This window comes from Polypterus senegalus, chromosome 8 (genome assembly GCF_016835505.1).
Source record: "Polypterus senegalus isolate Bchr_013 chromosome 8, ASM1683550v1, whole genome shotgun sequence".
In the NCBI taxonomy this organism is placed as follows: Eukaryota; Metazoa; Chordata; class Cladistia; order Polypteriformes; family Polypteridae; genus Polypterus; species Polypterus senegalus.
The window spans coordinates 59,938,034-59,965,754 of NC_053161.1; the positions used below are offsets into that span (position 1 = coordinate 59,938,034).

The 27,721-nt window shown below is 36.6% G+C and overlaps 1 protein-coding gene across 13 annotated transcripts in view; it reads right to left on the reverse strand.

The window, feature by feature from the left end:
• Positions 1-27,721, reverse strand: part of cadps2 (Ca++-dependent secretion activator 2) — a 795,011-nt gene that overhangs the window by 513,429 nt on the left and 253,861 nt on the right. For all 13 annotated transcript variants that reach the window (XM_039761141.1, XM_039761136.1, XM_039761130.1 and 10 more), the window contains exon 3: positions 1,307-1,639. In XM_039761141.1, the coding sequence (XP_039617075.1) occupies positions 1,307-1,639 (333 nt within the window). The remainder of the gene's footprint in view (positions 1-1,306; positions 1,640-27,721) is intronic.

Consider the following 27,721-nt stretch of genomic DNA (forward strand, 5'->3'; position numbering starts at 1 on the left):
ACCATCTCTGCAGCAATCCACCAATCAGACCTGTATGGTAGAGTGGCCAGACGGAAGACACTCCTTAGTAAAAGGCACATGGCAGCCAGCCTGGAGTTTGCCAAAAGGCACCTGAAGGACTCTCAGACCATGAGAAACAAAATTCTCTGCTCTGATGAGACAAAGATTGAACTCTTTGGTGTGAATGCGAAGGCGTCACGTTTGAAAGAAACCAGGCACCGCTCCTCACCAAGCCAATACAGTGAAGCACGGTGGTGGCAGCATCATGCTGTGGGGATGTTTTTCAGCGGCAGGAACTGGGAGACTAGTCAGGATAAAGGGAAAGATGACTGCAGCAATGAACAGAGACATCCTGAATGAAAACCTGCTCCAGAGTGCTCTTGACTGGGGCGACGGTTCATCTTTCAGCAGGACAACGACCCTAAGCACACAGCCAAGATATCAAAGGAGTGGCTTCAGGACAACTCTGTGAATGTCCTTGAGTGGCCCAGCCAGAGCCCAGGCTTGAATCCGATTGAACATCTCTGGAGAGATCTTAAAATGGCTGGGCACCGACGCTTCCCAACCTGATGGAGCTTGAGAGGTGCTGCAAAGAGGAATAGGCGAAACTGGCTAAGGATAGGTTTGCCAAGCTTGTGGCATCATATTCAAAAAGATTTGAGGCTGTAATTGCTGCCATAGGTGCATCGACAAAGTATTGAGCAAAGGCTGTGAATACTTACAGTATGTACATGTGATTTCTCAGTTTTTTTATTTTTAATAAATTTGCAAAAACCTCAAGTAAACTTTTTTCACGTTGTCATTATGGGGTGTTGTGGTAGAATTCTGAGGAAAAATGAATTTAATCCATTTTGGAATAAGGCTGTAACATAAAAAAATGTGGAAAGAGTGATGCGCTGTGATATATATATATATATATATATATATATATATATATATATAGGAGGTGCAGGGGATGGATGGATAGATAGATAGATAGAAACAAGCTTCATTTTAATGTAGACTAGTGTAAGGATACATCATTGGGTGTGGTTGATGTCAGGAGGTGGAAGATTTTTTCTGGTTTTTTTCATCTGTTTCAAAAGCTTATTATTAGATGGGTGGAATGCTCTTTTTTTCTTTTAATCTAATTGTGGGTGTATGTGGGAGGAAAGATTATTGAGTGTTCTTTTTTCATGTCATGGTTTCTCACAATGTTACAACCTAACAATTAAAAAATCATCAGAAAAAAATATGCAGGTTGTACAAAGTCTATTAGATAGAGTGTATTAGGCACACTTGCAGCAAGGGAAGGGGAGATGCTTACCTGACAGGCATTGTACAAAAGCTGATGCTCAATTTTCTTAATTCCAAGGATCTGCTGGAACATTTCATAAAGCTGATCTTTGCTAAGTATGAGTTCTGAAGCAACATTCAGGTTCATTCTTGGAGGCTGCTTACGAAGGTCTTCCTCTCCTCTAAAAATAGCATCAAACTTGGCTATCCATGAGCTTAACACTGTCTCCTTACTCAACCCATCAATTTCAGGAAGGCTCCGGACTCGTTTCTCAATATTCTTTTTAAAAACTTCTCTGAAATCACTTGCAGAGCTGCCACCACTTTGTACCATCCTGGCTACACGATCACTCTTCAGAAACACCTGATATAAATGAAAAATAGACAACATATCAATGTTATTTAATCTAATAAAGTCAAATACGATTTCTAATACAATATAAATCTAAAATGGGTTATAAAAGTAACACAACATTAGTTTTAATGCTAATTACCAACTTTTCCAAAAATAAACATTGACAAATTTGCCTATTGAACTTTTTACCTGTTTATGTAACTAGAGAAAATATTTACTTCCATTAAACCACTTGGTAAATGATTCAAAAAACATTTAAAATATGTTATAGGCTTTCTTGATATTATGTAAGCATTTGATTTTGGCAGAAGTAGTATTAGAATGAAATATGGCTTCACCATGAGTTGATACACAAGGGGAAAAAAAAGTTCATTTTAATTAAAGTGTATATTGATTCAGGAAGCTTCAGACACTGAATAAAATATATATGCACACACAAAGATATATATATATATATATATATATATATATATATATATATATATATATATATATAGAGAAAGAGAGAGAGAGAGAGAGAGAGAGAGAGAGAGAGAGATTACATAGTTTACTGTCAAATAATTCAAAGAGTATGTGACACATGTTTTGCCCTTATTTGGCAGACCAAAAACATGCGTTACCTGGTAGGTAACCACCCATAACAATACACACATACACACACACACAACACACACACACACACACACACACACACACACACACATACATACAGACAGACAGTATATAAGGGCCGGCCACCGCTCAGTTAATTGAATGTTTGACCAAGATAGTTTAGCAGTGCGCTCCTGGGAATGCAACTGCTGTTCAGCTTCTTAGCTGCTCAAAATGAAGACTTGTGGCTTTCGTATAAATCCTTGACAAATGATATAATTGTAAATGTAAAGGTATTGCGCAAGAATTGGTGGACCTCACTGAATGATGTCTCTCAGCCCTGTATCTTCAATAATTTTTAGATGTTAATGCTTTACATTTTGTTTCATTCTTGGATATTAGTCAAGTTGTACATTCATGGATTATAATTTGCTGCAGATTTTGCTGCCTAATGATTTGTACAATAGTAGACCTATTGATCAAAGCTTAACTAGGGCAGGCTATTGACACATACAGTACATAATTAAATATCAAGCAATAGCACTTCCAGGGATTTCCAACCTTTTTTCTAGAAGTAACACTTCCAGGAATTGAAATATTTTGAAGCACTGCTATTTTCCTACAGTCTTAAATTGTTAAAAAACATATTCTTATTAGGCACAACTAAAAGTTTAATTTCTTAACTTCCACTCCCCTGCCTAATATTGAATTTAGGGATTTTAACAAGTGATTACAGATAGTTTTGTGTGGCTGTGTACTTCCTGTTTTACTGCACATCAAATGTGTTTTAATGACTGATTCTTTAATATAAGAACAATAGCATGCTTTGATAAGAAATAAAAAGTAGCCTAAAATGTGCATATTTTTAATATACAAAAAATTACATAGTTACATACGAATCCAAATTAAAAGAAGCACAAAAATAACTCACTACATTTAAATCCAGTCAATAGAAGAGAAAATTAACTCAAAGTTAAGTGTGAAGGTTGAGTGTCTTTATGTTTTATATGGTCAATGTCAGGTTCCATTTTTGGTAACATTAAGTACATTTCTGCTTCTAAATTCAGCCTACTGTATTCCTGTATTTATTTTGAATGGAAGAATGAAGGTAAACAAATTGTTAAATTTAATCTTTGTTCTTCGCTGTATATTATTTTGAGAGGGTTATGGCATTGGAAAGAAACTATTTACAGTAGGTGTTTGAGATTGCAGTCGGAGGGTTCATAAACAGTAAATCTGCATGTAAACGTCCTTGATCAGTTGAGGATGAACGAATTCTGAGTTTAATAGATAGGAGCTGATCTCACTTGTAAGTAATCCTCATTTTGTTGCAAAAGGCAAAGCTAACAGATAAAAACAACAGATACATAAGCAGCGGCCGAACAACCATGGCTGCCCTAATCAGTGCCATCTTAAGATCATAAAATATATGCAGTATACACACACATATATGAGCATATATCCACATTTACATATATATGTGTGTGTTTTCAAAATGAGAAGGAAACACAAATACCACAATGGTGATGATTATGTATTGAGATATAGTAGGAATATAACTGAGAAAATATCACTCTCTCAATAAAGAAGAAATACACCAACCTATAATCAATGATTATAGCTTTCTCTGTATTTAACAGGAGACTTTAAAGTTAACTATGAAACACTGCAACCACTATTAACATATTTTCAATATCTTAAACTTCTATTCTAACCTTCAAGCTACACCCAGGGGTGTTAAGGCTTTAAACTTAACAGACCAAGCATTGCTTTGAGAGCTCAACAAGGATAACAAATTTAATCCTAACCTTTTTATTGCTTTTCCTATGATAGCCTCATCACAGTTTATACTGCTTCTCAGCTGACAGATTTTATTATTGCTTGTCCCCTGAGAGAATATAGTGACACCAGATAACTAGACACAGTAGAACACAATCAGGTTGTAATCTCTGATGTCAACGCAAGTGGGAAGGCATTCAGTAAATACCAGGACTGTCATTTCAAGTCTCTGAGAGAGGCAGCAGCAAACTGAGCCCACAACCCCAAGTTTACCTTCTGCATCATGGTGATAGCACACAAAGGGATGATTCTTTTTTATGTATTATGTAAAAAGGTACATAGTATGGCCCAATAATCAATAGCATTTGCTTCCGTGTACACTTGCATGAAAGTTCACTGGCATTTGTGACCGATTAAGTATCTGATACAATTAACTGAGGGCTGTAATTAAGAAATTAAGTCTTTGGTACAAATACATTGTTATTAGAAAAACTGACGTTCACAGGTGTCTGCCTGCTTACATGAGCTTCTGAACACAAGAAAAAAAAAAAGGCAGAGTGGAATTATGCAATGAGACTGCAATATTATCGTTGTGTAACTGAATTAAAAAAGATTAATGGAGTCCTCATTTAATTAAAGTTTTCTTTCTAATTTAATTTCAAAGTACTTCTTTGGCCAGTCAATTTTGTAAAGCCTCAAGCTATAGCAATCTAATTCACATGTAGGACAGAACTATGGGGACTCTGAAACAGGCCTTTTTCCCCTTTGGGTACCTGTCTATATAACCATGTGATTTGCTATTTTATGACAATTATTTGTTGAAGTTTTTTTACTCATCTAAAGATATTAATTATACAAGTGAATATTAATAGTCGTTACAGGCACACGTGTCAATTTACATAATTAAATTAAAAAACAACAACAGAGATATATATATATATATGTATACACATACATACAGTTGTGCTTGAAAGTTTGTGAACACCTTTAGATTTTCCTGTATTTCTGCATAAATATGACCTAAAACATCATCAGATTTTCACTCAAGTCGTTGGTCATTTATTTATTAAGGAAAATGATTGAATATTACATATTTGGGAGTGGCAAAAGTAAGTTAACCTTTGCTTTCAGTATCTGGTGTGACCCCCAACCACCCCCCCCTTTGCAGCAATAACTGCAACTAAACGTTTCCGGTAACTTTTGATCATTCCTGCACACCGGTATGGAGGAATTTTAGCCCATTCCTCCGTACAGAACAGCTTCGACTCTGGGATGTTGGTGGGTTTCCTCACATTAACTGCTCGTTTCAGGTCCTTCCAGAACATTTTGATTGGATTAAGGTCAGGACTTTGACTTGGCCATTCCAAAACATTAACTTTATTCTTCTTTAACCATTCTTTGGTAGAACAACGTGTGTGCTTAGGGTCGTTGTCTTGCTGCATGACCCACCTTTTCTTGAGATTCAGTTCATGGACAGATGTCCTGACACTTTTCTTTAAATTTCTCTGATGTAATTCAGAATTCATTGTTCCATCAATGAAGGTAAGCCATCCTGGCCCAGATGCAGCAAAACAGGCCCAAACCATAATACTACCAACACTATGTTTCACAGATGGGACACGGTTCTTATGCTGGAATGTAGGGTTTTCCTTTCTCCAAACATAACGCTTTTCATTTAAACCAAAAAGTTCTATTTTGGTCTCATCTGTCCAGAAAACATTCTTCCAATAGCCTTCTGGTTTGTCCACGTGATCTTAAGCAAAATGCAGACAAGCAGCAATGTTTTTTTTGTGGCTTTCTCCTTGCAACCCTGCCATGCACATCATTGTTGTTCAGTATTCTCCTGATGGTGGACTCATGAACATGAACCAATGTGAGTGAGGCCTTCAGTTGCTTACAAGTTACCCTGGGGTCCTTTGTGACCTCGCTGACTATTACACGCCTTGCTCTTGGAGTGATCTTTGTTGGTCGACCACTCCTGGGGATAGTAACAATGGTCTTGAATTTCTTCCATTTGTACACAATCTGTCTGACTGTGGATTGGTGGAGTCCAAACATGGTTTTGCAACCTTTTCCAGCCTGATGAGCATCAACAACTCTTTTTCTGAGGTTCTCAGAAATCTCCTTTGTTCATGCCATGATACACTTCCACAAACGTGTTATGAAAAGCAGACTTTGATAGTTCCCTGTTCTTTAATAACACAGTGTGCCCACTCACACCTGATTGTCATTCCATTGATTGAAAACACCTGACTCTAATTTCACCTTCAAACTAACTGCTAATCCTAGAGGTTCACATACTTTTGCCAGTCACAAATATGTAATATTCGATCATTTTCCTCAATAAATAAATGACCAAGTAAAATATTTTTGTCTCATTTGTTTAACTGGTTTCTATTTATCTACTTTTAGGACTTAAGTGAAAAATCAGATGATGTTATAGGTCATATTTATGCAGAAATATAGAAAATTCTAAAGGGTTCACAAACTTTCAAGCACAACTGTATGTACAGTACAGTATATATATATACATATATATATATATAAAGTGGAACCTCGGTTTACGAGTGTTTTGCAAGACAAGCAAAAATTGTTAATAAATTTTGACTTGATAAACGAGCGATGTCTTGCAATACGAGTAGTGTGGATACACTTTGTCTGCTGAGCGTTATCTGATCACAACTGAGCTGATGGTTCTTCTCTCTCTCTCTCCTTATCTCGCTCGCTCGCCCAGCACGTCTCTCTCTCTCTCTCTCTCTCTCTCTCTCTCTCATCTCGCTCGCCCAGCACGTCTCTCTTTTTCTCTCCTTATCTTGCTCGCTCGCCCAGCGCGTCTCTCTCTCTCTCTCCTTATCTATCTCGCTTGCCCACCCAGCGCGTCTTTCTCTCTCTCTCTCTCTGGCAATCGTCTCCTATTCTCCGTCTATGTGCCTCACTCATATAGTCAACATCTGTTTACTACAGCATTGTGACTGTGTGGGTGTGTGCGCTGTGAAGTGCGAGTCCCCATCTTGCTCCCCAAAACACGAAGCTGAGTCTCAGTACTTTAACACCAGCTTTATTCAGCTTGAAACAGCAACAGCGCTGTTATTTATTGTACCAGGATCTTTATAATGTTCCTTGTATGACCCATTGACGACATGCGCTTACAGCATGTCTGCGATCTTTTTGGATGTGCTTATACGGCTTAACTGCTACAGCGCTTGGAGACTGCGATTGCTTTGAGGCGCTCTTCCGCGTGTTGTCCCGTTGGGTGGAATCCCACATGAGTTTAGAAACTCACACCAGCCATGATTCTTTATAAAGGTAAAGTGCAGGTTAATTTGTATTATGTATTTTACTTTATATTTTGTATTAATCATTTTTATATGAATAGTTTTGGGTTGTGGAACGGATCATCTGAGTTTCCATTATTTCTTATGGGGAAATTTGCTTTAATATACGAGTGCTTTGGATTGCGAGCACGTTTCCGGAACGAATTATGCTCGCAAACCGAGGTTCCACTGTGTGTATATATATATATATATATATATATATATATATATATATATATATATGTAAACAAATCCCAAAGTAAACTATTGCTTTAAACTTTGGTAACTCCAGTAACTCATTTAAATTTTCATTTAACCTTTTGGTACTTTATAATTATTGTGTTTTTCTCGGTTATTTCCTGCCATTTCTACTTCCAGCTCCCTTTCCAATGACTATATCACATGCTAGCTCTGCATCTTTTTCTGTTTGAGTTGGGAACAGAAATTTAAGTGCAAATTTTGTGCAACAGCTTGATCAAGATTCAAGAGTATTTATTGTCATTTCATCCATATACAGTAGTGCAGCATACAATGAAATGAAACAAAGTTCCTCCAGGACCATGGTGCTACAAAGAACACAGGACAACGAAGAATCCACGACACATAACATAAAGACACGTAATATATAACAAGGTGCATATACTGTATAACAAGGTGCATGTGATACAAATGTGCAACCATGTGCAACATTGCAGAGTAGAACACATATATCAGATCAGTATGAGTGCTCAGGAATCTGACTGTTTGGGGGAAAAAACTGTTACACATTCTGGTGGTAAGGGCCCAAATGCTTCGGTACCTTTTTCCCCCCAATGGCAGAAATGTAAACAGTGAGTGTACAGGGTGTGTTGGGTCATTCACAATGCTGGTGGCTTTGAGGATGCAGCGTTTGGTGTAAATGTCCATGATGGAAGGAAGAGAGACACAGATGATCTTCCAGCTGTCTTTATTATCTGTTGTAGGGCTTTACAATCCCTGACCATGCAATTTCCAAACCAGACAGTGATCCAGTTGCTCAGGATGTTCTCTATGGTTCCTCTGTAGAATGTTGTTAGAATAGCTTGTAAAATCCTCCCTCAACATGACACGAACCATGTTTATTTACGCCACTGACTTTTTAAATTTCTGTATGTTTAAAGATTGCTAATCAATATTTTCAAGTTAGTAAACAGAAATGTAAAGGGAACTTCTTATATATTGTGTGTTGCCTCAAGATGGCCAATTTTCGTCTATACAAGTTTAAGTGTACAACTGTTTTTTTACATTACATACATGCAGGAAAACCAATTAAAACTAATTTGTTAGTACTTAAGTAGCTGCATCCTTAGGGCCGATTTATACTTCACGCTCAGAACGTGTACGCGCCCGCATCATGGCTGCCATGTGTTCCCGGTGTTCATTTCACGCGTCCTCTGAGCAGGTCTTCAGAAATTAGCGTGACGCGTGCACGAGTTGCAGTACTAGCAAAAAGTCGGGGGGCGCAGTGTGCTAAAAGTCGGAACATGACGTCAGTGTCTCTGTTTACTATCTACATGTGATAGAAAGCCTCTATGCAGATCCTACGGGATGAATGCTTCGATGTGGTGAAGCAAAATGCCAACATACAGATGCATTCGTGGTGCTTTTATATTCAAGCGTCGCATATTCACGATCGTAATGACACGATACATTTTTAAAGTCTCACATATCATCTTTTGTGCCGTTTTTTATTTTTTTTATTTTTGCAACTTAACAACAGCAACATAATGTATAGCGCTGTATTTGAGCCACTGAGAAAAAATAAAGGACACGGTGAAAACGTGTATTTTGTGATTAAAGTGTAAATTTCGGTTTTAATCTTGAAATGTCTATATAACCTCGTAGTTTACTTTATCATTAATGCAGACCATCGTAAACCTCATCCCAGTTTTTAATCGCTACGAGCTTCTTGGACCCGACAGCAGCGGCAAGCAGTAATAGATCACCACACAGAACAAATTAAATGCATGATATTCCAACTCTCTGCACATTTAGAATCTTTAGATTTGTACTTGATACCACTTCCATGATGAAATGCATTAAAGTGTGTATGTTACAATTTACATATAATTTCGTTTAAATAATGAATACTGTTAATTACACACATAGGGGTGTCACGGTGGTGGAGAGATAGCACTACTGTCTCGCAGGGAGTTATGTTGCTTGTATTTCCTGCTTGTATTCCACACTGTGCTCCGGTTTCCTTCCAAATATATGCAGATTTGATGCCGCTAAAATGACACTAGTGTATGCAAGTGTTTGTATTCACCTTGCGATGAGCTGAGGCCTTGTCCAGGGATTGTTTCTCACTCGTGCCCAATGCTTGCTGGAATGGACACATCCCTAGATTAATGGATTTAATCAATAAACATAATTTTCAGAGATATTGCGGTATGGTGTCATCAGAATTTAATGAGTGTTCTAGGCAATTCACAACACAGAGAAGCCGAATATGTTCTCACCGTGATAATATCTCGCACTGCCACCTGGTGGATTTCTTCAGATTTACGTAAAGTATGCGCTCAAGTATGAACACTACAACGCTCGCGTAGCAGGAGCGTCCGCTGCAGCATGCGTTGTGTCGCGTGAAGTATAACTCCGGCCTAATGAGTAACTAGAAAGCAGCTGCTATTAACATGTCTTTCCCTATTATATCACACAACTCATGTAAGCACTCTGTTGTGTACTTTTATTAGCAGATTTGGTAACTGTGATAATGCATCCTTAAAGCTGAAGAAAACATAAAAGGGTTTTCCTTAACAAAATATATTTACATTGTTATTAAATAATTAATCTATTTATTTAAGAAACAGGCTTGCTTTAAATTTTGTATCAGCCAGCAACAAATGCATTAATGTCAAAGAAGGAAACAACTTATTTTGAAACCAGTTCATGAAACACATTTATGCACAAACCCACATTCACTCATGCAGAGACTATTTCCACCAATCATCCAAACTCACTTATCCAGAGTAGGATCATGGGCAATCTGGAGCCTATCCCAGCAGGCATCTCAAGTCAGGAACAATCCCTGGACAGGGCAAAAGCCCATCACAGGGTGAACACACTTACACATACACACCCCTCAGGGCCAGTTTGACATCAGCAATCTGACTTAGAAGGAAACCAAAGCAGCCAGAGGAAATTCACACGGACACAGGGAATGTATGCAAACTCCACACAGTGAGAACCTGAGACTTGAATGCCAGTCTCATCTTGCAAAGTAGCAGAACCAAATGTTGTCCCATAAAAACAATGTAGGGATGCCAAACTGTGTAAACTGCAAATTATTGGAATATGAGAAAACAATTAAAACAGAAATATGCAAATTCCACAAAAATAGTGACTTTGACTAGGTCAACATTTAAACTCAGTCTACTATAGCTGTGAGAAAGCAGTTCTAACCACAACGTGACATTCCCTCTAATGAATAACTTTGAGTACAATACATAGGACTTGATCAACGTTCATAATGATAGGGAGAGAAAAAAAAAAATCAGTGATATTGGCAGAAATGGAGCAAAGGAAAGTATGGAGTGAGGGCAAATGAAACAGAAAAATATGTTCCAAAGTGAAGATAGCACACAAAGTTTACAGAACAATTAGAAATGTGTATTACACTTGGAGCATATTTTTTGTTTTCATAATGAGTTATCAAGAATCTTATTCTTATTAATATATACAGTTGTAATGCTGTTGGAAAATTTAGCTTTTACAGTATGCTATGTACATGCAAGCATGCATTGCACTTTGAGCTAAATTATTTGTATGAAAATGTGCTATATAAATGTTGTTATTGTTGCTGTATGCTAAATATCCATCCATCCATTACCCAACCCGCTATATCCTAACTACAGGGTCACGGGGGTCTCCTGGAGCCAATCCCAGCCAACACAGGACACAAGGCAGGAAACAAACACTGGGCAGGGCACCAGCCCACCTCAGAGTATGCTAAATATGACTTGTAATATTAGATAGATAGATAGTAATTTATGTGTTTAATTTCAGTCTGTTTTTATTTTAGAATTACTTACATAATAACTCTTTACATGTGGGTACAGGACTCATGGGGTAAATGTTTTGTAACTGAAACAGCAGGCAGGTAAAAATGACTTTATTAAATCATTAATATTCATTGGGTAGTTCTCTAGACCAGTCAACTTTTTGAAATAGACACAATTCTGGGATATATCTACATAGACAGGAATTCTGGGAAAATAAGCATAAATTGTTAAAGAGTGTCATTGTTTATTAGAATGGACATATTTAAGCTTTGATAAAGTGACCAGTGTGTGTATGCAGTGTGTGACCCTGTAAATTCAAAGGATTTTAAAAAGAAACTGCCAGAGAGGCTGCCAAGACTAGGAGGACAGAGGGAAACAACTGCCATACAGAAAACATTTTTGGTCTGTCTTTGCCACCTACAGACTGCCTCTTTACTCCCAAGCATCATGCCTAGTTTAAGAAACCAAAGACTGCAACAACCAAAGCCATAGCTGCCTGAAAGAAAGCTTGCTGTGTCACCCTGATTTGAATTCATCATTTAGGTATTATACTGTCAGGGGCAGTGATTAGCCCTTGGCTTCTGTTAAGACAGTGTAGCCCTTTCAAAGGCGGTCATTGGGATAAGAAAGCCCAACAGAAGTAGCCATTCCTGGCTTTTGCTAGCATATTCTGAAGTGTGTTTCCCTTTCATGGGAAGCAATCTGAAGACAAATTGACAAGTAAGTGAATTCCAGCAAGGACGGCTTGTGAGAGGAATGGCTTCTAGTCCCTGGTAAGACATTGAACTTGAAGTAGCTGGCCCTGGCCAGTGTTGAGATATTTTTGCTTTGCATTTTGAGATTTACCTGTGCTAAGTGAATGTTGAATAGGTAGTTTTGCAAGACATACAGTATGTGTGAATCAAGGCTAACCACTTAGGCATTACAAAAAGTACCTTAAGAGATTAAAATGCCTTTCCACGGCACTTTTACACCACAAAACAACAGCATTCCAATAAAATATTGAACATGGAAAACCGCTAACATGATTTTGCAGTGTATGATATTTAGAAAACTTTTATTATTTTTTTTATTTTTATTAATTTTATTACAATCCATACAAATCAATCAAGTTTTTACAAAAAGAAAAATTGAGTTAAGAACAAATCGATCCCCACCCCTGAGAGAGAGCAAGCCAAACAGCGTGAAATTTAAGACCTGTAAACATACCTAAATTTATAAATTCTCTGTGCTTTATGAGCTTATTTTAAAATATTACTCATTAGATCCTGCCATGTTTTGGAAAAAGTCTGTACAGATCCTCTGACTGAGTATTTGATTTTTTCCAATTTCAAATAATATAACACATCAGTTTCCCACTGACTTAAAAGAGGAGAGTTTGGATTCTTCCAGTTTATCAGAATGAGTCTGCGTGCCAACAGTGTAGTGAATGCAACCACAGTTTGTTTGTCTTTCTCCACTTTAAACCCATCTGGGAGAACCCCAAACACAGCTGTTAATGGGTTAGGAGGGATTGTGAGTCCAAGGCTGTCTGAAAGGTAATTAAAAATTTTTGTCCAGAATAATGTTAATTTGGTGCAGGCCCAGAACATGTGACCCAGTGAGGCTGGGACTAGTTTGCAGCATTTGCAGGTTGGATCATGCCCTGGAAACATTTTGGAGAGTTTTAGTCGAGACAGATATGCTCGATATATAATTTTGAGTTGAATTATTGTATGCTTTGTGCATATGGAGCTCGAGTGAATTCTCTGCATTGCTACTTTCCACTCCTTTTCGGATATATTAAGAGATCTTTTTCCCAGTGTCCTCTTGGATCTTTGAAAGAAAGGGATTGTAAAATGATTTTATATATTGTAGAGATGGTGTCTAAGTCCTTGAGATTGAGCAATATTTTTTCCAGCATGGATGAGGGTGCAAGATGAGGAAAATCTGGAAGGTTCTGTTTAACAAGTTCCTGATTTGAAGATAGTGAAAGAAATGTGTAGCTGGAATGTTAAATTTGGAATGTAATTGTTCATAGGATGCAAAGACGTTGTCTATATAAAGATCTCTAAGCAAGTTAATTCCAAATTTTTCCCAGATATTAAAAACTGCATATGTTTGTGAAGGTTGAAAGAGGTGGTTCTCTTGCAGGGGTGCCACAGATAGAAGCTTCTCCGTCTTAAAATGCTTTCTAAATTGGTTCCAGATTTTAAGTGACTGAAACACAATTGGGTTATTAGTGTATTGCTGATAACGTGTGTTTATTACAGCACAGCACAGAGCAAGGAATACAAAGAAGTACTGCAGGATTTTACTTCTATTGCGGACCAAGTCTGTGTATGTTCTTCTGTTTGTGTCCAGGTTCTTATCGCCTGTATAGATATTTAGAAAACTAATTAAACACAGAGCATATGAGCATCTTTTCCCTTGGATAAATAAAATCAGTTTGAGCTTTAGAAAAACAAGCACATATTGTAACTGAAATTGAAGAACACATCTAATTTACATTGAGACTGTAAATTAAACTTTGGCTGTAAAGTGTAGTGTCCACAATAAATATAAATACTGTACAGTAGTTAAAGGCACAAAACATGATCAAAAGTCATTTTGGGCAATCAATAATAGTTTTCTTTGAGCCAAAATAATACCATACAGACACTATTCATGTAAATGAAAATATTGTGCTGTTTGTATAATGTGTTGGTTAGAATTTTTATTATTTCCAATGTAAAACAAGCTGAAAAAGAGGCAATTTTTTGTTTGCAGAGAATCTTGGCTATAATTAAGTTAATGTAATATAATGGTACAGAACAGCCAAGTTACAACTGCAGCATATATTAATACATTTAATGTATTTAAAAAAGGATGGAGAAAATGCTATATGGTGAAATCTTTACAAAACATTTAAAATATTTTTCCACATAAAAAGTTTTTCTCATAGTAATAGGTGTAACTTAGGAACCAACCCTGAACAAAATCCAAATTACACACAAAGGCTACAGGTGCTGCACACTCACTGACACCATGTCAATTTACTGCCACCAATTAACCTAATAGTATATCTTTGGACTGTATAAAGAAATTAAATTAAGTAAGGTAATATGAAAATTAGGAAGAACATATAGTACTAACTCTGCACAGAGGACACCACACTCTGAATATGAATATTGGTTAAAGTTAGAAGTCTATTCACTTGCCCAGATTATAATCACCCAAAGATGAAAATCTGATTCTGTTATTAATTAAATATTTACTAAAAACTCATCAAAGTGAAGCATACGTTATCAGAATGTATGCTATGCCTACAGAAAATTAGAAATTTCCTTTAAATATTGCGTAAATTGATTGTTATTTTCTCTGAATTCTTTTTGAGCACATTAATTCATCTTGAAGGAGTACATGTAAAATTTCTGTGATTTCACAATAATTTATTAGTTTAGAGCACAGAAATATCTGAACTCCACAACATCATGAAAGCAAGCGCTTATACACAGGAGACACATTAATAGCTTGGTTTGATAAGTAAAGGGATATTTTCGTAACAGTGTTACCAGAGCTCTTCTTCATTATGAGAATGTGGTGATATCATTACAGCTCCTTTCTTTTTAAATTTTTTACACATTCATTCCTGCAACTTGCACTTAAAGTGATACCATGTATACAGCAAATAAAGCAACATACACACACTGATTTATTCTGATGTACATATGGAGATGTTAGATAGTTTTTTTTCCTTTAATTTTTAGAGATCAATATTATTTTCTACTTTTAAAAACATATACATTTTTGACTACAAACAAAAAACTTTACCATTTCTTTTTATAAGTATGTTTCTATATACATAAAATAAGAAAAGTGCTGTATATATCATTTTCTTTTCTAAAAACAATTTACCTGGTAAAAAGAACAAATGACAGTAAATCAATTATTGTCCAACAAAAGCTGTACTACGACAAAATTGAATTTGTCATTTGACTGTTATTATAATTTAAGCCTGCCACCACAGACACAGACATATTTTCTGCATTACCATCTAATGTGATTTGTGGCTCCAATTGTCAGATATATTTCAGGTGCATCACAGTTTTCCCAGAATACAGCCTGGAACACACTCTAATTTAAAATGGCACAGATGTGCTTACTCTGTCAAGACAGGAGCAAATTTAGATCCAAGATAAAAAAGTTATTAGATCTGGCCAAGGAAAAATTACATTCTTGATATATATTCAATAAATACAATTTAAACAAAATAAGTAAATGAGTAAAAACGACATGAACAATTAATCTTTCATTTTCTATTATAACACAACAGCTTTCTTTTTACACTTTACAGACAAAATGATTTTCTTTTGTAATCCACCATTCTTAAAAGCTTTGTTTTATCACGTTCTAATAAAACATGCTAAACACTGGTATAAAGGTATTTCCAATACTAAATGATTTACAGACCAACACAATGTAGTAAAAGAGCAGATTACATTACTAAATTAATGGTTTAAAGTACATGTTGATAGAGAAGAATGCACTTAAAGAAAAAGATAATGATCAAGAAAAAGGAATCTATAATTTGGGTTTACACAATAGTTAAAACAAAATCAAGAAAATTGGGGTAATAAAACAAGCATTTCTCTCTACAAGTACTGTATAAGGTTTAAAAAAATATTTTTTTAAGTTATATAACAGAAAAACTGAAGGAAAACCAAAATAAGAGTCACCTACTGTATTTTACTTGCATCAGGGCCAACTGTCTGGGGTTCATGAAAGAAATCATGAAATTAATAATTCAGAACCGAAAGTGAAGTGGCATTTATTCTGATAAAAAATAATTGAGAAAAAAGAAATGAGAAGAACCCATGTACCTTTCACCTAAGTTGGTCAGGATTGGATCCCGCTCCTTGTAACTCAGTATTAGAAAAAGCTGCCTCTTCATATGCAGCAAAAGGTGTTACTTTTAGATACTATGCTACTTGAACTTTCATGCCAGGAATTCAAACAATCAAGCAGCAATGAAAATCCTGCCTGTTCTAAACTCATCCTCATCTGATCTTCGCTCTATTTTTCTTCACTCTCATCAATGCCAGGCAATGTTGGTGGAGTCATCTTTGCCAATCTTAGACAGTATGCTGGAGATTTTGCAGATTTAACTTAATATTAAGAAGAAGTTGTAGAGAGTCAAATAAAAGAGCTTAATATCCAGATACTGGGAAGTGCATATTAATTTTCATAAATATTGAATCAAATCAAAAATTTGATATATTTCCCATCAAAATATTTTCACCTCGATTCCCAACGCAGCCTACAGTGGAGGATTCATCCAAGAACATCTGACACAAACTGGATTTGTACTTAAAATTTGTTGTGTAGAGGGTGAAAAAAATAGGGAAACAGCAAGGTTCTCAGGGTGCCTCTGTGTTACTGAACACCATTTCCAGCATAAAACCTTTGTCTCACTAGTTGTCACCTGTCAGACAGTTCAAGATATAGGACATATAATAATTTTAGTAATGCTAAACAGCATTCAATCATTCAGTCATTTATTCATTCATTCATTCATTCATTCAGGGGTCTGTTATATTCCAATACAGGTAGTTGTCGACTTACAACATATGCGTCTTACGACCATTCAACTTACGACCACTTCCGCATCTCACAGGCAAACGAAAGTTTTATCCACACAAGCTCTGTGTGATGTGACTCATTCTTCTCGATCTCAGTTTATTACCTACAACAATTTTGACTATGTTCTGTTACATTAGTATTACAATACAGGAAAAAAGTCAATTGATCTTAACACAAAAATGAAGATGATCAAGCTCTAACAGGAAGGAAAGAAAGCAAATGCCATGAGACGACTTTAAGTGATCCCATTGTAACCGGTGTTCGCCACACATGCTGTACTGCTGATCTCAGGCTGTGAATCTGGTTAACCTCCAAAGCTTCTGCATTGTGAGTCATTTTGTTAATGTGTGCTATGAGTAGGCTGAAATGTTAAAACAGATAACACAGGAGTGCTCAAACTCTGTGGGTACATTTCCACCTCACACAATTAACACAATGAACACTGAGATAGGTGAACACTGATGACATAACATAATACAGACAAAGAAAGAATTCGTCCAGCTGTTAAACACAAGTTCAGCTTACGTCCAGATCTGCTTGCGACAGGTCTGTCAAAACCAAACGTGTTCATAAGTTGATGTCTACCTGTTCTGGGTTTCAGGGTACCACGAACCTATCAAGCAGAATCATACACAACTCAGAAACCAGGTCTGACACATCAGGTAAACAAAATGAAACAAAACTACTTTGGACAATAATGTACACAACATGAAGGTCACTTATAGCAGCTGTTTACTGCTCTTAATCAATTCACAATATAATGTTTTGCTGCACAATAAATTCTGTCAACTAATTGCAATTTCAGGAATAAGGTTGTGTTGCAAATACAGCACCCATAAGTACATATTGAAAATAATAAACAGTGAGAGCAGGGCAACAGAATGTGAATCAGTTGGGGAAGATATAAAACACACATGATAACACAGAAGCTCAACACACATATGAAATTTTCCATTTGGTTTCCTCACAGAGATGCTCTGTGAAATCCAGAGCATATGCATGAATATGATAATTTCCAGATACAGTAGTTAGCATACATTACATTCTACAATCATGACAAATAAGTAATGTACAGTATTTAAAGTGAGTTACTCTAGAGATCCAGAAGAAAAGATTTTCTTTGGGACTACCACATTTTCAGCTTATAGTATAAACCACACTGCGTTTTTATGAAAAAGTTTAAAACACATTGAAATACCATAGGCATTCATTCACTTTTTTTATCCACTTATTACCAGGTTACAGTTGGAGATAGCCCTTGTTGTTCTCATAAGAAATTGGTTACATAGAAGGAAAAACATCCCCATTCAAGCCAAATCAATGCAGAGTTTGCAGTTAGACTAATATGCACATCCTCGTGATTTGGGACATAAACCTTCACAGGAGAGAGAGAACATGTATACTCCACATAGGTAGTGCCAGCCTCACAAATTCAAATTATGAAGCTGAAATCTAGCATCTGTGCCAGCCAAAACACAAAACAGACTACCATCAACTATTTATGATTTCCTCTGCAAAGGTTAGTTACTTCTTTAGTTGGTATGTATAGGTCTAAGTCTGTTACAATCAAAGATTCAGAGAATATTCTGTAATAAATAATAGTAAGTCATATTAGATCTTTGTTACTTATGGTATGTTTCAGGATTCCAAATTTTAAAATTAAACAATGAATAATTTAGAAATATAAAAAGGTCAAAATACTGCATAGCAGTTTCAGTGCAAAGAAGTATACAGAAAATGGTTAATGATATACAGTATATATGACAGAAGTTGAATAATGAGAATATAAACTGGTATACTGTACCTTTAAATTGAAATAAGCTTCAGAAAACAGACATGTATAAAATGAAAACTGAAATATATACTTAAAAAGGAAAATACTTATTTTACTCCTTTTACCTGGTTATAAGTCTAATGATCTAATTGGTTTATTTTAAAATATAATTTATTTCATGATTATTTCTATGTATGCACTAGTTGACATACCAATTTCACATTTTAGAATGTTGTTAGGGTAAGCTTGAGCTTTCAAAGGATTAAACCAAGCATGGAAAAGCTGTTTGTAATCTTATTACAAAATGTCAACTGTATTATTACTAATGATTCGACCACCAAGAGACTTCCTCCTTTCCTGCTGGTCTATTTAATTGGGTCTTCACATCCACGTCAATTATTTATTAGCATTAGGGAACAAAACTGTTCTTTTATTCTTCTACTTCTTAAGTTTAAAGAATGAATCACATTAATGGATTACCTTTTGAATTCATAATTAAACATAATAGCTGAACAATTAGCAACAAGACTACAAGTTGACAATTATAAACTTAAAGTGGTGAAAAAAACAATTACCCTTCCTGTTAAAAATGACTGAATGTATTACTTCCATAGAGATATTAAAAACTGTTGACACTAAAAAATGCAATTACAAAATTTGCATTATATGTAAAAACATAGCAAACTAAAAGATCATTATGAGTGAAAAAGTTAAATTTTTCAATATCTACAGTACTTCTTCACTAATACACTTCAAATTGTACCAATTAAACTAGTAAGTTACTAATATGTCTCTACAGTACAATTGAAATATTTTCTTACTGCGTTATCAAGTTCTGCAAACAGAATTTAAGTTAATGTGTTAATGCATTCTTAACACAGTTTTCATAAAACTGATGAAACAACAACAAAGAACTGCCACATAAAACCTTTCTTTCAAATGATCTAATTATATCCTGAGAGTATTTTTGTCTTGACAGATACAAGTTTGTGGAACAATTATACATATTGTACACAGTAGTGATTTTGTAGTATTAAAATGAATCAATGTCCTAAAAATGACAATTACATTAAAAGTTTAAAGGTCTGTAGAAATGCCTTTTACAAATTATAATATGTATGCTGTACAAATAATTTAGATTTTCAATATAACCCAAGGAAATGTACTATGTGAAACATCCTACTTATTCTGTTGACTTAGCAACAAAAGATTGACAGAAACTAATATCTGCCACATGAACTGTTCTTTCATTGAACCTGGAAATCAGTGAACAGTTTGACTCCCTTTAATCTTGCTTAAGCAAGTAAGGGTTTTAATTTTTTTTTTCTGATCTCACATCCTGCGATCTAGAGACACAAAATATCTGAAAATTTCAATGGTATAGTAGTACTGAAGTTGGTAGAACAACAACAAAATTTATTTCTATAGTACATTTTCATACAAATAATGTAGCTCAAAGTGCTTTTGAAGAAAGAGAAAAAAGACAAAATAAATAATTTTAAAATAAGGGAACACTGATTAACATAGAATGAAAGTAAGGTGTGATGACCAGGGAGGACAGAAAAAACAAAAAAACTCCAGACAGATGGAGAAAAAAATAAAATCTGCAGGGGTTCTAGGCCATAAGACCGCACAGCCCCCTCTAGGCATTCTACCTAACATAAATGATCAGTCCTCAACAGAACCTTTAGATGCAACTTTAAGTTAATATACAGTGAATATAAAAGGCATTCACCCCTTGGAAGTTTTCACATTTCATTGCTATGCAACAATGAAACACAGTAGATTTAATTTGGCTTTTTTGACATTGACCAACAGAAAGCCTTATGTCCTATATTAAAGTATATTTTTAAAATTAAACTATGGACCACAGGTGTTATCTGTTAATTTTTTATTTAAAAAAATAACATTTTGTAGGCTTTTTGTTCAGTGACCATAAAAATATTAAAATAAACTCTCCTTAAATTACATACTTTAATAATAAAACATATACAAAAATATGTATCCATAATAGATATGGCATAAAAGAAAATAAAATGCTTCTAATAATTACAAGCTGTCATATTGTTTAAATTTTTCTGCAATACATCATTTCTCTAACAAAAAATAAATAATTTAAAATTATATATTATATACAGTGCATCCGGAAAGAATTCATAGCACATCACTTTTTCCACATTTTGTTATGTTACAACCTTATTCCAAAATGGATTAAATTCATTTTTTTTCTCAGAATTCTACACACAACACCCCATAATGACATGAAAAAAGTTTACTTAACATTTTTGCAAATTTATTAAAAATAAAAAAATTGAGAAAGCACATATACATAAGTATTCACAGCCTTTGCCATGAAGCTCAAAATTGAGCTCAGGTGCATCCCGTTTCCCCTGATGTTTCTGCAGCTTAATTGAAGCCCACCTGTGGTAAATTCAGTTGATTGGACATGATTTGGAAAGGCACACACCTGTCTATATAAGGTCCCACAGTTGACAGTTCATGTCAGAGCACAAACCAAGCATGAAGTCAAAGGAATTGTCTGTAGACCTCCGAGACAGGATTGTCTCAAGGCACAAATCTGGGGAAGGTTACAGAAAAATTTCTGCTGCTTTGAAGGTCCCAATGAGCACAGTGGCCTCCATCATCCGTAAGTGGAAGAAGTTTGAAACCACCAGGACACTTCCTAGAGTTGGCCGGCCATCTAAACTGAGCGATCGGGGGAGAAGGGCCTTAGTCAGGGAGGTGACGGAGAACCTGGTGGTCACTCTATGAGAGCTCCAGAGGTCCTCTGTGGAGAGAGGAGACCCTTCCAGAAGGACAACCATCTCTGCAGCAATCCACCAATCAGGCCTGTATGGTAGAGTGGCCAGATGGAAGCCACTCCTTAATAAAAGGCACATGGCAGCCCGCCTGGAGTTTGCCAAATGGCACCTGAAGGACTCTCAGACCATGAGAAACAAAATTCTCTGGTCTGATGAGACAAAGATTGAACACTTTGGTGTGAATGCCAGGCATCACATTTGGAGGAAACCAGGTACAACTCATCACCAAGCCAATATCATCCCTACAGTGAAGTATGGTGGTGGCAGCATCATGCTGTGGGGATGTTTTTCAGCGAAAGGATCTGGGGGACTAGTCAGGATAAAGGGAAAGATGACTGCAGCAATGTACAGAAACATCCTGCATGAAAACCTGCTCCAGAGCGCTCTTGACCTCAGACTAGGGCGATGGTCAACTTTCAGCAGGACAACGACCCTAAGCACACAGCCAAGATATCAAAGGAGTGGCTTCAGAACAACTCTGTGAATGTCCTTGAGTGGCCCAGCCAGAGCCCAGATTTGAATCCGATTGAACATCTCTGGATAGATCTTAAAATGGCTGGGCATCGACACTTCCCATCCAACCTGATGGCGCTTGAGAGGTGCTGCAAAGAGGAGTGGGCGAAACTGGCTAAGGATAGGTGTGCCAAGCTTGTGGCATCATATTCAAAAAGACTTGAGGCTGTAATTGCTGCCAAAGGTGCATCGGCAAAGGCTGTGAATACTTATGTACATGTGATTTCTCAGTTTTTTATTTTTAATAAATTTGCAAAAACCTCAAGTAAACTTTTTTCACGTTGTCATTATGGGGTGTTGTGTGTAGAATTCTGAGGAAAAAAATTAATTTAATCCATTTTGGAATAAGGCTGTAACATAACAAAATGTGGAAAAAGTGATGCGCTGTGAGTACTTTCTGGATGCACTATATATATTATTTCAATTAATTGACATTGGCAATTAAACACTGCTTAAATGAAAACATACATGCATTTATAGGTTTTAATCATTTTTAATTATTAATTGCAGTGCAGCTTTTTTCCCAGTTAAATTATACATCTATATATATAATTCACTAAGGGCAAGCAAGACAGAGAGCCATGCCCGCCCAAGCCTGCCCACCAACTCTAACTAAGGGCAAGCAAGACAGAGAGCGCACGCAAGACAGAGAGCCATGCCCGTCAACTCACAGAGCCCCGCCCACCAAATCTAATCCTACTTCCGCGTCCACCGTCACTCTCGATCAAATAGCAATAATTAGCAAACAAACAAAGATAACAGGCAGTAACAGTGCAAAATTCACAATTGGTATGCCAGTTTGAAAAGATAAGTTTTGAGGGTAGTTGTAAAATGTGTTATTGAATCAAGCTGATGTAGATGAGAGAAAAGAGAATTCCCAAGTTGAGGAACACTATGAGAGACACTCGAGCTCCCATAGCACTGTGTCTGATTTGTGGTACAGAAAGTAAAGCTGCAGATGAGAATCAGAGTGAGCGAGACGAGTGTCAGTCTGTAGGAGATCAGTGAGATTATGGAAAGCTTTAAATGTTAAGAGCGGTAATTAGTATTGTATTCTGTAGTTAACAGGGAGCCAGTGAAGTTGAGAGATAATAGGTGGAGTATGTTCAGTAGATTTAGAACAGCAGGTTATTATCCTTGCAGCAGAATTTTGAATAAATTGTAACCGATGGATACGTTTTTGTGGGATGACAGATAGAATACCATTACAGTAATCTATACGTGAGGTGACTTGGGCATTAACCAATACAGTGGAACCTCGGTTCATGACCATAATTCGTTCCAAAACTCTGGTCGTAAACCGAGTTGGTCGTGAACTGAAGCAATTTCTCCCATAGGATTATATGTAAATACAATTAATCCGTTCCAGACCGTACGAACTGTATGTAAATATATATGTAAATATATGTAAAGATTAAGCACAAATATAGTTAATTACACCATAGAATTCACAGTGTAATAGTAAACTAATGTAAAAACATTGAACAACACTGACACAAAACACCCAGGCTCCCTGCTCAGCTACACGAGCAGGCTCTCCCTCTCTCTCTCTCTCTTTTTCTCAGCAGCACGTGCTCGCTCGCGCTCTCTCTCTCTCTCTCTCTCTCTCTCTCTCAGAACAGAGAGGAACATTTGAACAAATCTGAACTTTAATTCAAAAACCAGACACAAGCAACGAAAAAAGTAACAGTGCAGGAGATCACGCTATTAGCCTTACAGCCCAATCGCTGTAAACATTTTTTTTAAAATGAGTTTTAAGAAAAGCGGAAAAAAAAAAACATTAGAACAAATCCGAAATTTATTTAAAAACCAACCAAAAAAGTTACAGTGCAGGAGATCACACTATTAGCCTTACAGCCCGATCGCTGTACTGTACAGTACAGTAAACAATTTTTTTAAAAAATGAGTTTTAAGCACAGGGGAAAAAAGGAACATTTGAAAAAAGAGAAAAGTAACATTGCAACAATTCACGCTACAAACTGAAAAATGAATTTTTGAAAAATCCGTAATACAAAAACCACCAAGAAAACTAACCTTGCATAAGTCGAGTTCTGGCATTAAGTGAGGAGGAACTGGGTGAAGAGGCGGGAGAGTCTGGCTCCGCAATGGAGGGATGTTTTCCTTCAGGTGTTTTCTCTTTTGTGATTTCTTGGGTTTCTGGTGTTTTTAGCTGTTTAGCTGGTGGGAGTAAAAGCCTCATGCAGCCATTCCAAAAACAAAGTCCTTGTGACCCAACCCTTCGTGTTTGCCCTTCACATTACTGGCAGTCTGGCTGTTTACATTGTGCTGCTTGAAAGCACGAGGGTTCTGAAATTGGTAAATGAGTAAACTGATAAACGGTTTTTCCACCCCCTCCAGCACTTGAAGCCTCTGCCTGGTTAACGTTGTAACTCCTTTTGCAATATCAGCTGCTTTAATAGATTCTTTCTGCTTTAGAATAGTCAAAATCTACGATTTGGCTTCTTGTACTCAGCGGCAAGATCAGTAACACGAATGCCACACTCAAACTTTTCAATAATTTCTTTCTTTACTTGGATTTCAATTTTCTTTAAAACTTTCTTCTCACCACTCTTCACTTGCTTAGAAGCCATAGTTAACTGCAAAAGCACACGAAATACTGTAGAGCACAAAGAGCGCAGGTAAAGCATGCATGTCTGACTGAGAACAATGAACAGGGAGCGGCTGCTTAAATACAGTAATCAGCACTTATGAACCAGCCAGGCAGGCACTCACGTGCAGGCTCTCTCTCTCTCTCTCTCTCTCTCTCAGCAGCACCCACCCTTCCCCTCTCTCTCAGCAGCGCCCACCATCCCCCTCCCCTCTCCCTCAGCAGCAGGCAGGCATGCACGTTCATTTTTTCCCCAGTGCTTAAAACTCATTAAAAAAAAGTGCTTTTAGCGAGCGGATCCTAAGGCTATAGCGCAAACTCTTGCAGTGTTAGTTTTCTCTGTTGTTCAAGGTTTTCTTAGTGTTATTCAATGTTTTTACATTTAGTTTACTATTGCTCTGTGCATTCATTGGTATAATTAACTATAAAAATTAACTTTAAAAATATATATTTACATACAGTTCATACAGTATGGAACGGATTAATTGTATATACATACAATCCTATGGGGGAAATTACTTCGGTTCACGACCAAATCAGATTACAACCAGAGGTTTGGAACAAATTATGGTCGTGAACTGAGGTTCCACTGTATTACTGTCAGACAACATTACAGGCATTTTACTGGAATTACAAACTAGTATTACTGAGAGAGAAAATTAAAGGCACATAATACAGTGACACATATTACAGCCACATACAAGGTCCCTTGCCATTTAATATAGACTGTTCCTACTAATGTTTATGCACTACTGTTCTAGCTCCTGTTATTGTAACGGGCTTAATGTCTAGTCATTGAGAATTGTCTAGAACTTCAGTGGAGTCCACCCTTGGCAAAGTGAACTGATTAACCACAAATCACACTGTATGTCAGGACAAAAAACAAGTCATGAAGTCCAAAGACCTCTCTGTAGATGTCCGAGATAAAATTATAGTGAGACATAGATCAGAGCAAGGTTAACCGTAGAACACAAAAATAGCAAAATTATTTGCCTAAAATTAAATCTACAACACAATAAAGTATGCAGAAACAGAAGTGGTCTGAATACTTTGCAATTTCTCTGAGCATGTACTGAAGATAAATACTGTATACACACACACAGTAAGAAATTTATTAAATACACATAAATTATATACAGTGGTGTGAAAAACTATTTGCCCCATTCCTGATTTCTTATTCTTTTGCATGTTTGTCACACAAAATGTTTTTGATCATCAAACACATTTAACCATTAGTCAAATATAACACAAGTAAACACAAAATGCAGTTTTTAAATGATGGTTTTTATTATTTAGGCAGAAAAAATCCAAACCTACATGGCCCTGTGTGAAAAAGTAATTGCCCCCTGAGCCTAATAACTGGTTGGGCCACCCCTAGCAGCAACAACTGCAATCAAGTGTTTGCGATAACTTGCAATGAGTCTTTTACAGCGCTCTGGAGGAATTTTGGCCCACTCATCTTTGCAGAATTGTTGTAATTCAGCTTTATTTGAGGGTTTTCTAGCATGAACCGCCTTTTTAAGGTCATGCCATAGCATCTCAATTGGATTCAGGTCAGGACTTTGACTAGGCCACTCCAAAGTCTTCATTTTGTTTTTCTTCAGCCATTCAGAGGTGGATTTGCTGGTGTGTTTTGGGTCATTGTCCTGTTGCAGCACCCAAGATCGCTTCAGCTTGAGTTGACGAACAGATGGCCGGACATTCTCCTTCAGGATTTTTTGGTAGACAGTAGAATTCATGGTTCCATCTATCACAGCAAGCCTTCCAGGTCCTGAAGCAGCAAAACAACCCCAGACCCTCACACTATCACCACCATATTTTACTGTTGGTATGATGTTCTTTTTCTGAAATGCTGTGTTCCTTTTACACCAGATGTAACGGGACATTTGCCTTCCAAAAGTTCAACTTTTGTCTCATCAGTCCACAAGGTATTTTCCCAAAAGTCTTGGCAATCATTGAGATGTTTCTTAGCAAAATTGAGACGAGCCTAATGTTCTTTTGCTTAACAGTGGTTTGAGTCTTGGAAATCTGCCATGCAGGCCGTTTTTGCCCAGTCTCTTTCTTATGGTGGAGTCGTGAACACTGACCTTAATTGAGGCAAGTGAGGCCTGCAGTTCTTTAGACGTTGTCCTGGGGTCTTTGTGACCTCTCAGATGAGTCGTCTCTGCGCTCTTGGGGTAATTTTGGTCGGCCGGCCACTCCTGGGAAGGTTCACCACTGTTCCATGTTTTTGCCACTTGTGGATAATGGCTCTCACTGTGGTTTGCTGGAGTCCCAAAGCTTTAGAAATGGCTTTATAACCTTTACCAGACTGATAGATCTCAATTACTTCTGTTCTCATTTGTTCCTGAATTTCTTTGGATCTTGGCATGATGTCTAGCTTTTGAGGTGCTTTTGGTCTACTTCTCTGTGTCAGGCAGCTCCTATTTAAGTGATTTCTTGATTGAAACAGGTGTGGCAGTAATCAGGCCTGGGGGTGGCTATGGAAATTGAACTCAGGTGTGATACACCACAGTTAGGTTATTTTTTAACAAGGGGGCAATTACTTTTTCACACAGGGCCATGTAGGTTTGGATTTTTTTTCTCCCTAAATAATAATAACCATCATTTAAAAACTGCACTTTGTGTTTACTTGTGTTATATTTGACTAATGGTTAAATGTGTTTGATGATCAGAAACATTTTGTGTGACAAACATGCAAAAGAATAAGAAATCAGGAAGGGGGCAAATAGTTTTTCACACCACTGTATATACAGTGAAAATGTTACAAACACAAATTTAACAAGAGTCATTAGTTTCTATTTTATCATTAGGCACTAGAGTACCAAGGGGAAAAAAAAACCCCAAAAACAATGACAATTGTCGAACCCAAATTTACATTGACTGAACTGGAAATCAGATCTCATTTCACGGACCTGTAAGACATCAGTGCTAATCACTGTTATGTACAGTGGATGATGCTTATTATACTTTATATACAGTATGTTTCCATTTGGCAGGCATGACCCCAAGGGTGGCTATAACCTTTACGTCACTAGCTATATTCAGGCTCTAGTTCTAAAATTAT